Source organism: Stigmatopora nigra, chromosome 14, assembly GCF_051989575.1.
Source record: "Stigmatopora nigra isolate UIUO_SnigA chromosome 14, RoL_Snig_1.1, whole genome shotgun sequence".
Classification (NCBI taxonomy): Eukaryota; Metazoa; Chordata; class Actinopteri; order Syngnathiformes; family Syngnathidae; genus Stigmatopora; species Stigmatopora nigra.
Genome location: NC_135521.1, coordinates 11,331,821 through 11,346,752, shown reverse-complemented (window position 1 = coordinate 11,346,752; position 14,932 = coordinate 11,331,821). Strand labels below are relative to the sequence as shown.

Genomic DNA, 14,932 nt, shown 5'->3' with positions numbered 1-14,932 from the left:
TTGGCTTGTGCTGTATTGTTTGTTGTAAAATTGTGTTTGGTTTAAGATGTTTACTATGGAATCAATTGAAACTTATTTTGCAATATGAATTGTTCATTTTCCTACTTAATGTGAGCGCTGAATTAAAATTTGTACTTTACAATATATGACAACAGTGTAGTAAGGAAGGAAGGGGCTATTGACTGCACGTGAATGACGTGGCCACGCTGCGCAATGGGCTACGTGATTACGTCACGCCGGAGGTTAGCTATGATGGCAACGGCAGGTTGGCATCAATCTAATGCCGAATTGTAGACTATTAAAAAGTTAGAGGGACAATCGTGGCATAATAACTAAAGTGAATTTAAGAGTTTGAGATAGTATACACGCTTGAAACACACACAAGCGCGCGGTTTGGGGAAGGGTAAGTTCACGTAGCTTCAGTGAGTTGAAGTGGCACCCGAGTATGCGTGAGTTATAGTGTGTGCCTCCGGCCCTAACTTCACCTTTCACGTCAACACACACTCTTGTTTATTCGGTGAACAAGAAACAGGCGTGGGAATGAAATATTGCAAATGCTTAGTGTGAAAGTAGCTTGTCGCTAGTTAGCCCAAAGTGCTGCTGTGAGCTAATGTTACGAGCAGCTTCTATACAAGAGACAGCTGCACTCCACACTGTTTGCTTAACTTGTGAATTTCGCTATGCAGGTTGACACGAACACAAATAACCTAATCGTGACTAATAATAGTCAGAGGATAATCTATTTTTCACAGTGAGTGCGTGACAATTACTTTGTCGACATCTATGCATCAATTTCCTTGTCATGTTATTTAACAGCATGTCTAGTCAAGGAACCATCATGAGGTGCTTTTTATTTTATGTTTTTTAAACAATTTTCTCTTTGCATGTTGTAGTGGCACTATGCCCGCTGCTACTGTGGATCACAGCCAAAGAATATGTGAGGTTTGGGCAAACAATCTGGAGGAAGAGCTGAAGAGAATCAGACATGTCATTCGAAAGTACAATTATATCGCCATGGTGAGTCATCCATTGAGATCCTGTCATTGTATGATTCTCTGAAAGAATGCAATTTAGGCATGGTGGTCTCCCTTTTAGGTAACAAGTTTGTCCTCCGCAGGACACAGAGTTTCCAGGTGTAGTAGCAAGACCAATCGGAGAATTCCGAAGCAATGCCGATTATCAGTACCAGTTAATGCGCTGCAATGTGGATTTGCTGAAGATAATCCAGTTGGGCCTCACCTTTATGAATGAGCAAGGAGAATATCCTCCAGGAACATCGACATGGCAATTTAATTTTAAGTTTAACCTAACGTAAGATGACTTTCCTGTCGCTCTCACTTTGTCATGTTGTTTATCGTTAAAACCAACATTGAATCATCTGTGAAAACTATATTTCTTCCATCTCTCTTTTAGAGAGGATATGTATGCACAGGACTCAATTGAACTACTGACAACTGCTGGGATTCAATTCAAGAAGCTCGAGGAAGAAGGCATTGAGTCATTGTACTTTGCAGAGCTATTGATGACATCAGGATTGGTACTCTGTGATGGGATCAAGTGGCTGTCATTTCACAGGTATCTCGCCACATCTTTGTGAGTATTGTCATTTTTATTCAAGCTGCCTTAAAAAATGTCTATAAGAACTACATTTACAGGATTTATTGGGAAGCAGGACAGTGGGTCAGCGTGGAAAAATGTCCTATGGCTGTGCTGCGATTTTTCACATCCCTCACTATAAAAGTTCAAGCAGAATTAACAGTGCCCTCCTGTGGTTACGACTGGGAAGAGCACTCCAATTTGCCTTCAGTTTCTTAGGCTATTCTACGTTTACTCTGCTTAATTCCAGACAATTTAGATATTTATGAACCATCACTTAACCGATTTATGCAATGTCTACACCCTTATTACCGCTATTTTTGTGAACGCCGTTTGTCGAATTTATCCGCAAACTAATATTCTTTGCCATTTTCAATTGGTCTGGATGAAGGCTATACGTTGAGGCCACATACTATTTTTTTTGTCTAGCCCACATAACGTGTGGCTGTCTTGCAGTGGGTATGACTTTGGATACCTGATCAAGGTTCTCTCCAACACCAAGCTGCCTGAGGAAGAAATCGATTTCTTTGAGCTAATCCGCTTGTACTTTCCAGTCATTTATGATGTGAAGTATCTTATGAAGAGCTGCAAAATTCTCAAGGTAAATAGCATTCTCAAATACTTTCATTGACATTTAGCTGGTGACATGATTGACAGGCAATTTATGTGTTTAGGGTGGACTACAAGAAGTAGCTGAACAACTAGAGCTCGAGAGAATCGGACCGCAGCATCAAGCGGGTTCTGACTCTTTGCTCACAGGCATGGCTTTCTTCAAGATGAGGGAGGTAAGCTTCTTTGCACAAAAACAAGGACTCTATCACCCTTTTGCAGAGTTTAAATGTTCTTATTGGGTCTTTTAATAGGCTATAAACTCACTGCCCACAATAGTAGTCAAGACAAACACAAAAATAATGCATTGCAAATATGGTTCATGATTCATATACAGCCTTTGATAAATCAAATCATCCCATTACTCAACAAGGTGCCCAAAATGTTTAAAATGTGCAGTTTTGCACTTAAGGCATCGTAAAGTTGGACTTAATATAGTACATGCAGAGTGCAGTTGTTTGTAGAGGGCTAAGATCAGTGTGTGTTCTTCCACCAGATGTTCTTTGAGGATCATATTGATGACGCAAAGTATTGTGGTCACCTTTACGGGCTTGGCTCGGGATCAGCCTACGTCCAAAACGGAACAGGGAATGCTTATGAAGAAGAAGCTAATAAGCAGCAGTCTTGACATGACACTTGCACCAGTCTACGATGGGAAGTAGGTCAAGCTCGGACAACCGGATCATAAGAATGGAGTAGTTGCTTCATTCAGCCGGGCTGTTTTTCATGGGTTCTGTTTGTCTTAGGCAATTATTATAATTGCTAATAGTGAAAAAGTTCCACAGTTGGCCTCACACACACATGACAGTCCTAATGGTGTGAGTTTCATCTTTCACCCCTGCAAAAGCAGTGCAGGCATCTGGATGGTTCAGTGTAATTTAACATGCTTGAAAAAAAATGGGATTTTAGTTTTACTAAAATATTCTGTAGATTTTTTTTTGCACTTTAAAGTTCTCACTTGATTTTATATGGAATGTTTGGAATGTCCTTCTACTCCTTGTTGCTTTCTTTACTTTCACATTTTGTTGTGAACCAGAATCGCTCACTTAATGTTCTAACATTTTGCCAACCACAAGCCTTAAGAATAACTTTTAAACATTTTAAGTTGTTGTGCCAGTTATCCGAAAAGATACACAGTTGTACGCTAACATACCACACTTTGCCAATATTGCCTCAAAAACAAGAAAGGGAACTCTTAGTGGGTGTGCAAAATTGCACACAAATATCATTTTCCTTGCAATCCTCTGCTCTCTTTGCTTGTTAGCTTTTTTTTTCTATCCAAACACTACAATAGGAAAGTCTTTAATCCATCATTATGCGTATATCTGAGAAATCTTAAGGCTTGGATTGGAGTTTGTGTGCACATCCTGTCTTTGGTTTACTGTAGCAAATGATTGCACATGTACTGTATACCCACGTGGTGTCACTTTGATTTCGGAATTGAAATGTTAAAAAAAAACTCACCTGAAGTAGTACATGCAGTGGTAATCCTGCTAAAACACTGTTGAGAGTACGTATTCATTTTTATTTTACTTGAAGTTGCTTTTGTGGAGTTTTAGTGTTGTAATAAACTGAAAGTAACACATTTTTACTTGTTGAAAAAACATATTGTTACAATTTAACAATTTGGAGTTCTTTCGGAACACAATCTGACGCAAAGCATTGTTTTGCATACAAAATTGGAAAAGTGACATTTTTGGATTAATGTCTGAACATTTCTCTGATTTGCAGATTGAAACAGGATGAAAAGCACTTTTCTTTAATTTAAAAAGAGACTTGCACAAAAAGATGCCTTGTCTGCAAACCATATAGACTCAAAGATAGAAGAATAGAAAAATTTCGCTGTCACATATGGAATAAAACAAGGTTACATTCTCATGGTTAGAGTGTGGACATACAAGTGCATGTCAATAAATAAGAATATAGCAGGAAATAAAAGTACAGTAACTGTATTCAGTAGTTTTGAGAACTTCAAACTAAGATTGCCAGGTTTCTTTCAGTTTGGCTTCCTATAGAAATTGCAAGCCAAACCTCTGTGAGTGGTATAGATATTTTTTTAATTAAATAAAAATCTTTTGCCAATACCTACCCAATTTCTGCATTTGACATGTGTTGTGTCCCCATTTAAATCATACTTAGCATATTGTTTATGATAAAATACCAAATCTATATGATTATATAAAAATATTTCATTCATGTGCAGGGAATCTACGGTCTACCATATTGAGTCACAACTTGTATTAAAATACAGTTCTTGGTTAAACATTTCCATCATATTCAACTTTATTGAGACACGCCCATAGCTGGAAACAACCAAACGGTCTCAATTTGTAAAGAAGTAACAACAATGTATTGTACAGTTATAAACAGTCATTTGCAGCCAAGCATCAAAACAAAGCTATTATAGCTTCCCATTTCACTTTTCTGGAAATAATTTCAAATTTATTCATCTCATCATATACACAATTACCCCATCTTATATATATTATATATATTTTAACCTATTGAATGTGAAATGCAGCCAAATATTTGATTGCAAGACGGTCCTCACTGTGACAGGGTTTGAATGTTCTCCCTGGGTTTGTGTGGGTTTTCTCCAGGTACTCCAGTTTCTTCCCACATCCCCAAAACATGCAAGGTAGGCTGGTTGAACACTCCAAATTGCCCACAGGTATGAATGTAAGCGTCTATGGTTGTCTTATCTCCTTGTGCACTGTGATTGGCTGGCCACCCAATTCATATCCATAATTCACTAAAACTGAATAGCCCTTTTTTATATTACAGTTACTACTATACTGCATTTTTGTGTGTTTCCAGGTCTCCAGTAGTACACATAACCAGAAGAAAGTACAGTTCATTTCATCACATGCAAAGGTTTTCATTCTTGCTGCCATCCCTCAAGGTACGTAATTTTCTGATGTGCAAACATTTGGCAAACATATTTGGCATACTGTATTCACCATAACCATGTCTAACTGCAAAGGACAACGGGATAGGCAACTCGACAGTACATTCTTGCCATCTCTCTGTGCTTTTTCTCACAATCATCAAAAGGAAATGAAGATCATTGGAATGCAAATTGAGAATGATTACACTTTACTATGAAAGTCCATAAGTTTTCAAAACAGCAGCATACATGCTGATAGACATTAACACTTGTAAATATACTATGCAAGTGATGTCACCATCGTGATACATCCCACATAGCAGGAAGCAGCATTGACCTGTTCAATTTGAAGAAAAAAATAAATAAAAAGGGAGGAGGGTTAACTAATGTTTTTATACATTTTAATCAGATACAGTAGTATTAAACTTACACGTTTGGAATTGTCTGTGTCTCTATCCCTCATTTTCTGAGGTCATCAGTGGGTTATTGGCACCTAAACAAATACAGAGGAATAAAAATTCTCACCTGAAAGCATTGTAACAAATAGAAAATCATACCATTCTTGTCATCTGCCGCAGTTTCACTTTCAATCCACGAAGCGGTGCTGCTGAGCAATCGACTTTGACTCTCCCTCATCGGCTTGAAGGAAAAGTGACATCCATCTGCATTGCTGGTAAGTAAAAATATTAGGAGACACTTAAATAAGGCCTCTCTTGTTATTTTCTTTAAATCATGAATTAATTATATTTGAGGGCTGCTGCCTTATATTAAAAATAAAAGTTATATTGCTATTATATGGAGATTACCTCATTATGAATCATGAATTTGCCATTTGAACATACCTTTTTTGTCCGGGGTTATAGCTATTGGGAGAGGAAGGTTGCTCTGGGTCAGTATTCACCAGGCATGTTGGGAATGAGCAACCATCCCCTAAACTGGAATGTTGAGAAGATAAACATGTTAACATATCTGCCCAATGGTCTACATCTCCTAACTTTAAAGTTTAAGTAGTAAGATATCTTAAACAATTACGGACTTTGCGCTAATAATTTTTTTCACTATCATTTGTATCCAGTTTCCTTACCTGGAGAAAATCGGAAAAGGCCAGTATTTAAATTCATCGCCAAAGACTTGACGGAAATTTTTACTGGAGCCTAGACTGAATCCATTCTTGTCAGTTCCGTGGCGAAACACTGGCGCGCGAACAGCCTCTAAAAAGATAACCAAGGAGAAGAAAGTTTGATAAAATAGAGATACATCATCTTTTACGGACAATAGGTCACACTTTTTTCATAATTTGGCTAGGCCTGCGACTTACATCTTTAATTTTTTCGAGCCTCTGACCATCAACATCCTATAATTCTGTGTATTTTAGGCTAAAGTTGTCCAAAAAACTGTTACGTTATATCTAACATTATTTTCCTATTACTCTAATGAATAATGTTGTACTATAACATATACTCAAGCACAACTTATATTTTAAATTCCCTTTTATTGTGCATTATGTGCATTTTATGGCTAGTGCAAATAGTCAAAAAAATATGGTATATTAATGGGAATAGTAACAGAATGGTATCAGGGCAGGTGTGCGTTCTCTAGCTACATTGTAGTGAAGCCTGTCATGTTTTACACTTCAGAGCATTTTCATCTGCTTTTAACATTACATAACCCACTACTCCCTGCACACATACAAGCATGACTAATAACCACCGAGGCTCATTAAACAAATGCACTGATGAACAGATTTATCAGATCCACAATGAAGAGGCAAACAGACACAATATGGACGTCACCCACCGAGAGTAGATCTGTTCTTGAAGACAAGCCAGCAATGATAGATGAAAAGAGAGGAGAGGCTGACTGAAAACATGGAGGCCGAAAAGAAGAGGAACAGAATGTGGAATTTGGCCTGAGAGTCTGGAAAGCCATTCTGTGGAGAATACCATTATAAATACACAGATACATGATAAAACAGTGGACTACAAAAAGGCAGGGTGGGGTCATCTAATCTTAGGTAGGTTAGCTAAATTTACTTTCGAACATATGTTTTAACCATTTACCAGATATTCTTTCAGTCGAAAATGGGCTCTACCGCCAGCCTTGCGGAAAAATGTACATATTTGTTATCACTAGGCTAACATTATTATATAAGTACTGCAGAATTCTTCCATAAAATAAATGACTTACCATCCAAAATTTAATAAAGTATTGTAGGTCTGTAGCAGTTATAAAAAGGCAATATAGCAGCGAATATGCCAAAAACAGCATGAATGATTTATAATTAGAGAATCCCACACAGTTGTTAACCCTAAGGGAATAAAAAGAAGGAAATCATGTTAGACAAATACTTTTTCTCCTGTAAATATCACATAATAAATGCCTATCAATCTTGCTTGAAGATGTAAAAAACTGACAATATTTAGGTTTTGCTTAGTTAAAATGACAAAAGTATGTTGGTTAATATTCTCATAAAACAAAATCAATTTTACTTTATTAGTGCCTTACCATGATAATGTTGATAAAATATTAATTTTGATTAGAAAATAACAGTTTATGCCATTCTTTTCTTCTTTAGTGTTTCTATGAATGTATCACGTATTTTAAAAGATTCTATAAATATAATTTAATAATAATTAGTTTATTGCTGACATTATTTTGCATGAAAGCTTGGAAAAATCTTTAAAATCTAGTATTTAGTTATTTCAACAGACCTTGCCACATCTACAAAACATACCAGGGACAGTGGTGATCCATCTTCAGGATGCATCTGAAAAACAGAGTGGTCAAACACACACATTATTGAATTTCATTCTGTCAGTCACTCTATCAGAGTTCAGTTTATTTTTCTTGCAATACACAATCATAAAGAAAAGCCATACTTATCACAAACTGAACAATGGTGACATCGATCAGGCTTCAGCAGCTGGCAACGATCACAAAAACGAATTGCTGAGGAGACATAGACCATTTAATCAAACCAACGTCAGCCATGCCCAGCAAACACTTTCAATTCAATTAATTCATTAAATTAATGCTTATAAATTTGGCTCATAAGACTTCTGCCTCTTAGTGAATCAGTTTCAATTTGACTCCCTTTTCCCGTCCATACAATCTTATGCTGCAAATTCTTCCTGACCAACATTTTTTTCCCTAAAAACAACCAGACTGGACTTGACTCACCACCAGAGTTTGTGCGTGTATAGATAGGCAGCTCCTTAGCGATTCTTCTCAGGATCTCTTGCTGAGATTCACCCCGGTCTTCACGCTCCAGTAGTTCCTTGTCCGAATAGGACAGGCAGAACTTTGTAGAACAGCGTGCAAAGAAAATACAAAGCAAAACTGTCTTGGGGAATGCTTTTTTTCATATTTCTCTAGAGATTTGTAAACGCTGGTGCAAACATTTTATAGTTTTGCATATTAACGCAATACCCAGTAAATAAGAGACTCCATTTTTTTGTCATTTTTCAGCAATACTCAGCTATCTATGGGGACTAGGCATGGGTCACCCTTACTCAGATAGCCAATCACATTGCTTTTTTTCGTCATACTCTAAGCAAATGTAAGTTATGTGGTTATTTTAAGAGCTCAGGGTCAAAATGCAGTAATCGGAAGTCAAAAATGAAGGATTTTAGCACACTGTGAGGCAGTTTTTTGCACTTCCCTCAACTCGAAGTGTCAATAAAGCTGTGTCATCTGACTCACCTCCCGGAGAGGGTTCATGGGCTTGGTGAAGATTGTTTGCCAGTAAGCCCAGATAAACATGATGAAGATGACATGGTACACCAATAAATAAATAGCTGATAAGAGAGAAAAAAAAAGCACAAGTGATTAACTGCCACTGTAATGAAATATAGCAGTATGGGAAATTATATATGTTTGAATCACAATTAGAAAAATCTTTCTCCTGATAAATGTTATCTTCCTAAAATGTTATAATTAACTTCCATAGCTTCAGAAAACATCAGCCAAGAGTGTGGAAATTGATTCACGTTAATGATGTATGTGAGGTCATGAAAAGTATGTCAGGAGAAAGATAAGAAGGACTACTAAAATGTTTTGAGAGAGGGATCTAAACAGGCTTGAAGATTGAATTCAACTAGACATCTAATAACATTTAGAGATTTAATAATTCCTCTTGATTTGAGACATTTTATGAAAAACTTACCCTTTTCCCAGGTGTCTTCAATTGAAACTGCAAAATGAAAAAGGTAAACACATGTAATAATATTCTGAAACAAATGTCTTATTTGAGATCATTTCCTGTAAAATATATCCTCCACAGTATAGGCTTGTACTTTCTTCTTCACATTATACTTATAAAAATAGTTACTGTTTCATTTTGTACATGTAATGGTGTAGTACACTCATATGTTTATCAAGAGGATGTAGTACATGTTTTAACAATTGACACTAAATATATGGTGTGAGTATCTGTTCAAAAGCAGATGTTGGCTGCTTTAAAAAAAATGGGTCAACCACAGATTGCTTGAGGTGAATTATATAAACCCGACAATGGGATTAACTGAGCTGCTGAACGAAAGTGTCAGCTGACTCTAGATCCACACAACTGTCTCAGTGTCTGTCTGCAAAGCACATGCAACCTACTGTCCGATCCTCATCTTTTCATTGGTCTGTCCCATGTGACTGAATCATCCATCACAGTTATGGGAAAAATTACTTTATAAACAATGTCACCCTCTCTCATGACTAACACTTGAAACAAGTTATCCTCAAACTGAAGAAAGTAATTCCATGACTCTAAATCCCCATGTCTGGGTCAGTGTAGAAGAGGGAAGAATATTACTTTGCTTCCAACCTTTATTGTCATATTTTTTAAAGGGAGGTTTGATATTAGTATTAACTTTGCAGGCCAGCTGTTTAGAATTCAGAAATTGTCTACACCCTATTAATTAATGTTCTGTTGTATTCATTACAATTCAGATTATTATGATATATATATGTATATATATATATATATATATATATATATATATATATATATATATATATATATATATATATATATATATATATATATATATATATATATATATATATATATATATATATATATATATATATATATATATATATATATATATATATATATATATATATATATATATATATATATATATATATATATATATATATATATATATATATATATATATATATATATATATATATAAATACATATAAATAAATAAATAAATTATGTATTTCAAAATGGTGGCTGAGCTGTCATGAACACATGTGAATTTGTACTCATTTAATCCCCAATAATGCTTGACAATATCATCTTGGCTAAATGAAGGAAACTCCCTCATTGTTCATTAATATAATTAAATATCAAGCTCTCAAAAAACATACACTCTCTCTCACTAACCTTCATGCACACTTGAGAGGATATAGGCATTTCTTACCTAAACAAAGCTGCACAACGTAGGCGAAATATGACCAAGCCACTATGATTGCGATGAATAGGACCGGGATCCAGTAGAGAACTCTCTTGCAGCCCCGTTTGACATTACACGAACCTGATGGAGCCATAGTCTAGGAGCGGATCATATCCAGTGTGGGCTCACGTGTAGGGGTGTGTGTGTGTGTGTGTTTACTTGCCAATAAAAACGCGTCTATGTCTGTGCCCCTAAGGACTGTCACTGCATCGTCTCTTCGGATGCGATCAGCTTTATCAATCCCCCAAATCCCTCCACCATGTGATGTTGCAGCATGCTCAGACACTACACACTACAACAGATCATTAGCCCCGCCCACCGACATCCATCCTGCCCTCCCCGCCCCCCTTGAGCGTTGCCATGACAGCCGAAGGATGCTGCAAGGTTGGCACCTTTTTCCACCTTAAACAGATGGGTTCAGTGGGTTCATGCTCCAGCGTGGAAATGTGAGAAGTAGACGCGCCCATTTGTGTGAGTCATGCTCCGTGGAATTTCAAGGAGGGGGTTATACATTTTAAAAAAATTTAAAGGCAATATGATTCTGTGAAATACAATATGAGGGGATTCCTTTCAAGGTTTATTTGAATTTTGAGAGCGATCGGCTCTGCCACTCTGAGGTCTAAATGAGTATTGCATTGGCATTGTGCAACGGTCATTTTAGTTACAGTCATTTGTCAAGTGAAATTATTTATTAAATATTAAAATATACACTAAACTGGTTACGTCTGTTTTAGGCCACACATAAACAGACAACCATTCAGTCACAATCCCATGGTTACCGAGTAGGAATCGAACCTGCAACCAGGATCGAACCCAGGCGAAACAACCACTTCTTCACAAAAAAAATCAAATATAATTAAGATTATTGATAACATTTGTATATAGAGCATTACTATGTTTTCGTTTACTCAAGTGTCCCCGCCCCGCTGAGCTGCCCTGAGGTTGAAAACATTCGCACTCTTCCTCAGTTTGGCCCCACGTGCCTCATAAAGCGTAGCACAAAAACATCACGAGTGACTTGCTTCCACTACAGCACATGGCCATACCTGACAGCTGGGCACAACGCGATCCCAAGTAAATTTAGGTTCAGTTGCAGTAGACTAAGAGTGGGAAAAAAACTTGCGAAGACTTAGAGTGCTTGCCTCAGGACTGAGCATTTTAGAGGGTTTAAAAAACAAAGCGATCAACTCGTGGCTGCTCGCTCCAACATGTCGACAAAACAAGGGAAGAGTTGCCCGATTCCCACCAGGGTGCTCACCCTAAAAGACTGGTCTCAGCTTCCTGACTGTTACAGCCAGACGCCCGGGGGGACCCTCTACTCCACTACTCCCGGTGGTAAGAAATGTTATCCCGATTAATGGTGCATTCTCTTGATAGAACGGAATGTACTATACAGTTGCGTTACTAGAGTCGCACAAAGATTGGACTCAGTGCCTCTTTTTAATGTATTTTTTCGTTTATTTATTTATTTGTTTATTTTTTTTTTATAACATCCTTGTTAAATTGTTGGTGGTTCATGATTAAAACCATTTCAAAATGATCATACTAATATCCAACAAATATTGTCTAAATTTTAGGTCTTTGGATACAACAATATTAATTTGGATATATATGACAAAATAAGAAAGTCCTAGTCTTTTAATAGTTTTCAAGTCTTCCTCAGAGTAATAGTCTTCCATATCTGAATTTTTCCAAGATTGAATGGTTGGCTTTGATTTAAAAACAAATAAACACATGTCTTAGTTACATCAATCACCCCGCCCCCAATGTTGTGCAATTTACTTTTAGAAGTTGTAAACATGGTTTCTTCCACATGGATATGTTTCTTCAAGCGTGTGTGTATAATTTGCGGCCAGGATGGTGAAGCTATTGGATGCACACTAAAAAGTGACATTATGATCATACTGATATCTATTCATTTTTATGACAAAAGTTTAAAATACATTGAACTGTCCAGTTAGTATTGGGGAGTTGTACAGTACAGGCCTGCAGAAACAGTTTTTTTGTCACCCCATTTATCAATTCTACCACCCCACATGTTTCCCTTTCCTTTTTTTCTTCCCTGGACACCCTGGCCAGAATGCAATCATTGCATAACATGTTTTTACACTTTACCCTCAAGTGGACAGACTCATCAGATGTATACAATAGGTCAAACTCCAACGAAAAACACGAGGAGCAGATCACCCCCTCCTTTAATATGTCATGACTAATCATAACAACATTTTATAGCTCAACTTGTTTGGAACATGGCTGAACGCCAAATCTTGGTAGTGTGAAAACATCCTTTAATATACAATCACTGATCAATAATGTTGATTTAAATAAAAACAACAACAAAAACAAATGTGTACTTGATCAAGTTATGTTCACTTTCATAGAAATGTTATAAGTGAGCCAAGAGCCATGTGGCTTCAATCTCCAAGTGGCTTTTGCAAAGGGAATGTGATGTACTCTCATTTCCTAGAAATCACTGCACGGCCCCCCATTTAACCCCGCCTCTATGCACTCTCATACTTGCATGTGCATAGACACATTTGCGCCTCTATAACAATGTGTCTTTTTTTATAGGAGGGAGGGGGTGTTTGTTTTGTTTCTCCAGCAGAGAACTTACAAGTTTCATCACATGGAAATTTTTCTTTCTCAAGCAAATACCATCCCAACACATCCCTTTAGAAAAGATAATTGTAGTAAAAGAAAAGCAAATAATTTATAACAGCCACATTATACACAATGAACGTCACTAAAAACAAGAACAACTATAATAATGTTCAACTACTTATACTGTTTAGATCCCCAGGGCAACCATTTTTATAATATTTAACTGTATTTTAGACTTTAAGAGTGAAAAATCTTCATTCTATTGAACTCATTTCTAAAATATGAGCAAGAGTTTGGCCCTGAATTGTGAAAAGACTTGCTTGATTGCATTCCACTGTGCACCAAATCATCTCTTAAACTAATTTCTCTCTCAACACAGGTACCCGCATCATCTATGATAGGAAATTTCTCTTGGATTGTAGAAACTCCCCGATTGCACGCACCCCGCCATGCTGTCTTCCTCAAATACCTGGTGTGACGTGCCCTGCTACACACGCTGTAAGCAAACTGCAAGACGTCAAAGAGGAGGTTGAAGAGGAAGAAAAGGACATTACAGGTAATAGCACATCAAAATACCCCTTTGACAAATAAAAATGTTAAAGAAGAAATATGTGACAGCAGTAGCCAAACATAGTACTACTACTAGGATCAAAATATGGATGAGCACAACATAGTATATGTTTCGGGTTGCCAGATAAATACTTCAACTTCACGTTTTATTACACTAAGATTACACTCAAATCAGAAAGGAACATACAGCATGTGTTGTCTACAAATATTTAGATTACATACCAAAAAGTTCATGAGTATAATTGTGTATACATTATTTTGAATCTCTTTTTCCTCAGTTGTCTCAATTGTAATGTAATTGATTATAGATGCAGTTTATTTGGCGTATTGCTTCTGTTAGGATGTAGTTCTCTTTCAGGCTACTGTAAATGTAATTAATTCTTGTCTTTCTTTTCTGCCATTTTGGAACAGATGATCACCAGTTTGAAATGGACATCTAAGCTTATATTTGGCCTCCTATGGAGAGTCTTCAAGTAAAACACCTCCACGGTCAGTATTGACCAAAATGCGTTGCCTATAAGCTTCCTTTCCTCTTTTCTCTTTCTCTTTTTTTTCTTCTTTTTTCTCTTAACTTTTATTTTAAACAAAGGGTTTTTTTTGTAGAACCAAAAAGAATGGAGGATAGAAAAGTACAAATGTATAGTAAAGACATAGTACTGGATTTGTTGCTTGCTCACATCCAAAACAACACGATTGGAAAAGAATATTTTGATTTAACTTTTTATATCTTTTGTATATACTACCATGTACTGTGTCTTGTTTTTTTTAAGTTAGCAGAAACAAATGATATGATAATTGACATGAAAATGGATTTAAAGGCAGCCTTTTAAGTTTTTTTTCAGAAAGTTTCTCTTATATATGACACTGAATTTGCTACTAAGTGTCTATTTTATTTAAGGGGTCATAGTCTGCTAAAATATGCCTCTTGTTTTCATAGGAGTGCTTAAATGTAAATAATACATAAAGGAATAAATAAAGGCTGTCAAAATGCCTGTTGTTTTTGCTTTATTCTTTAATGTGTTGATTTACTTTACTGTAAATTCTCATCTTGATGATGTTCTAGCTAGTGTAGATTTGGAATATGCCCAGGATAATTCTTCCTGTTACCAATTTCTGGGGGTGGTTTTTGATAAGAATCTATGGAGGCGAGGGTTGTCATTTCAGAGCCTGGAATTTGATCCCAAAGTTGCAAAATCATTTGTGCATATCA

The 14,932-nt window shown here is 36.5% G+C and overlaps 3 protein-coding genes across 7 annotated transcripts; 2 read left to right on the top strand and 1 right to left on the bottom strand.

The window, feature by feature from the left end:
- The first annotated feature begins 167 nt into the window (after nt 1–167).
- cnot7 (CCR4-NOT transcription complex, subunit 7) lies at nt 168–4,293 on the top strand. Of its 4 annotated transcripts, none has more exons than XM_077732881.1 (7): nt 168–242; nt 894–1,017; nt 1,118–1,311; nt 1,414–1,575; nt 2,053–2,197; nt 2,271–2,381; nt 2,702–4,293. In XM_077732881.1, the coding sequence occupies exons 1-7, from the start codon at nt 193–195 to the stop codon at nt 2,831–2,833; spliced, it is 918 nt and encodes a 305-aa protein (XP_077589007.1). In that variant the 5' UTR covers nt 168–192; the 3' UTR covers nt 2,834–4,293. The 4 variants fall into 4 exon arrangements, with proteins under 4 accessions (XP_077589007.1, XP_077589005.1, XP_077589006.1 ...); XM_077732879.1 differs by having other exon boundaries at nt 2,026–2,197; XM_077732880.1 differs by having other exon boundaries at nt 1,414–1,593.
- zdhhc2 (zDHHC palmitoyltransferase 2) lies at nt 3,815–10,831 on the bottom strand. 2 transcript variants are annotated; one of them, XM_077732876.1, is made up of 14 exons: nt 10,519–10,831; nt 9,258–9,284; nt 8,795–8,889; nt 8,273–8,393; nt 7,972–8,041; nt 7,827–7,859; nt 7,280–7,400; nt 7,153–7,191; nt 6,890–7,022; nt 6,177–6,303; nt 5,935–6,027; nt 5,650–5,762; nt 5,523–5,585; nt 3,815–5,429 (listed from the first exon to the last, which is right to left on the bottom strand). In XM_077732876.1, the coding sequence occupies exons 1-13, from the start codon at nt 10,643–10,645 to the stop codon at nt 5,545–5,547; spliced, it is 1,140 nt and encodes a 379-aa protein (XP_077589002.1). In that variant the 5' UTR covers nt 10,646–10,831; the 3' UTR covers nt 3,815–5,429; nt 5,523–5,544. The 2 variants fall into 2 exon arrangements, with proteins under 2 accessions (XP_077589002.1, XP_077589003.1); XM_077732877.1 differs by lacking the exon at nt 7,153–7,191.
- A 712-nt stretch (nt 10,832–11,543) lies between these two features.
- Nucleotides 11,544–14,714, top strand: eif4ebp3l (eukaryotic translation initiation factor 4E binding protein 3, like). Its single transcript, XM_077733547.1, has 3 exons — nt 11,544–11,886; nt 13,532–13,708; nt 14,134–14,714. The coding sequence occupies exons 1-3, from the start codon at nt 11,760–11,762 to the stop codon at nt 14,160–14,162; spliced, it is 333 nt and encodes a 110-aa protein (XP_077589673.1). The 5' UTR covers nt 11,544–11,759; the 3' UTR covers nt 14,163–14,714.
- The last annotated feature ends 218 nt before the right edge of the window (nt 14,715–14,932 follow it).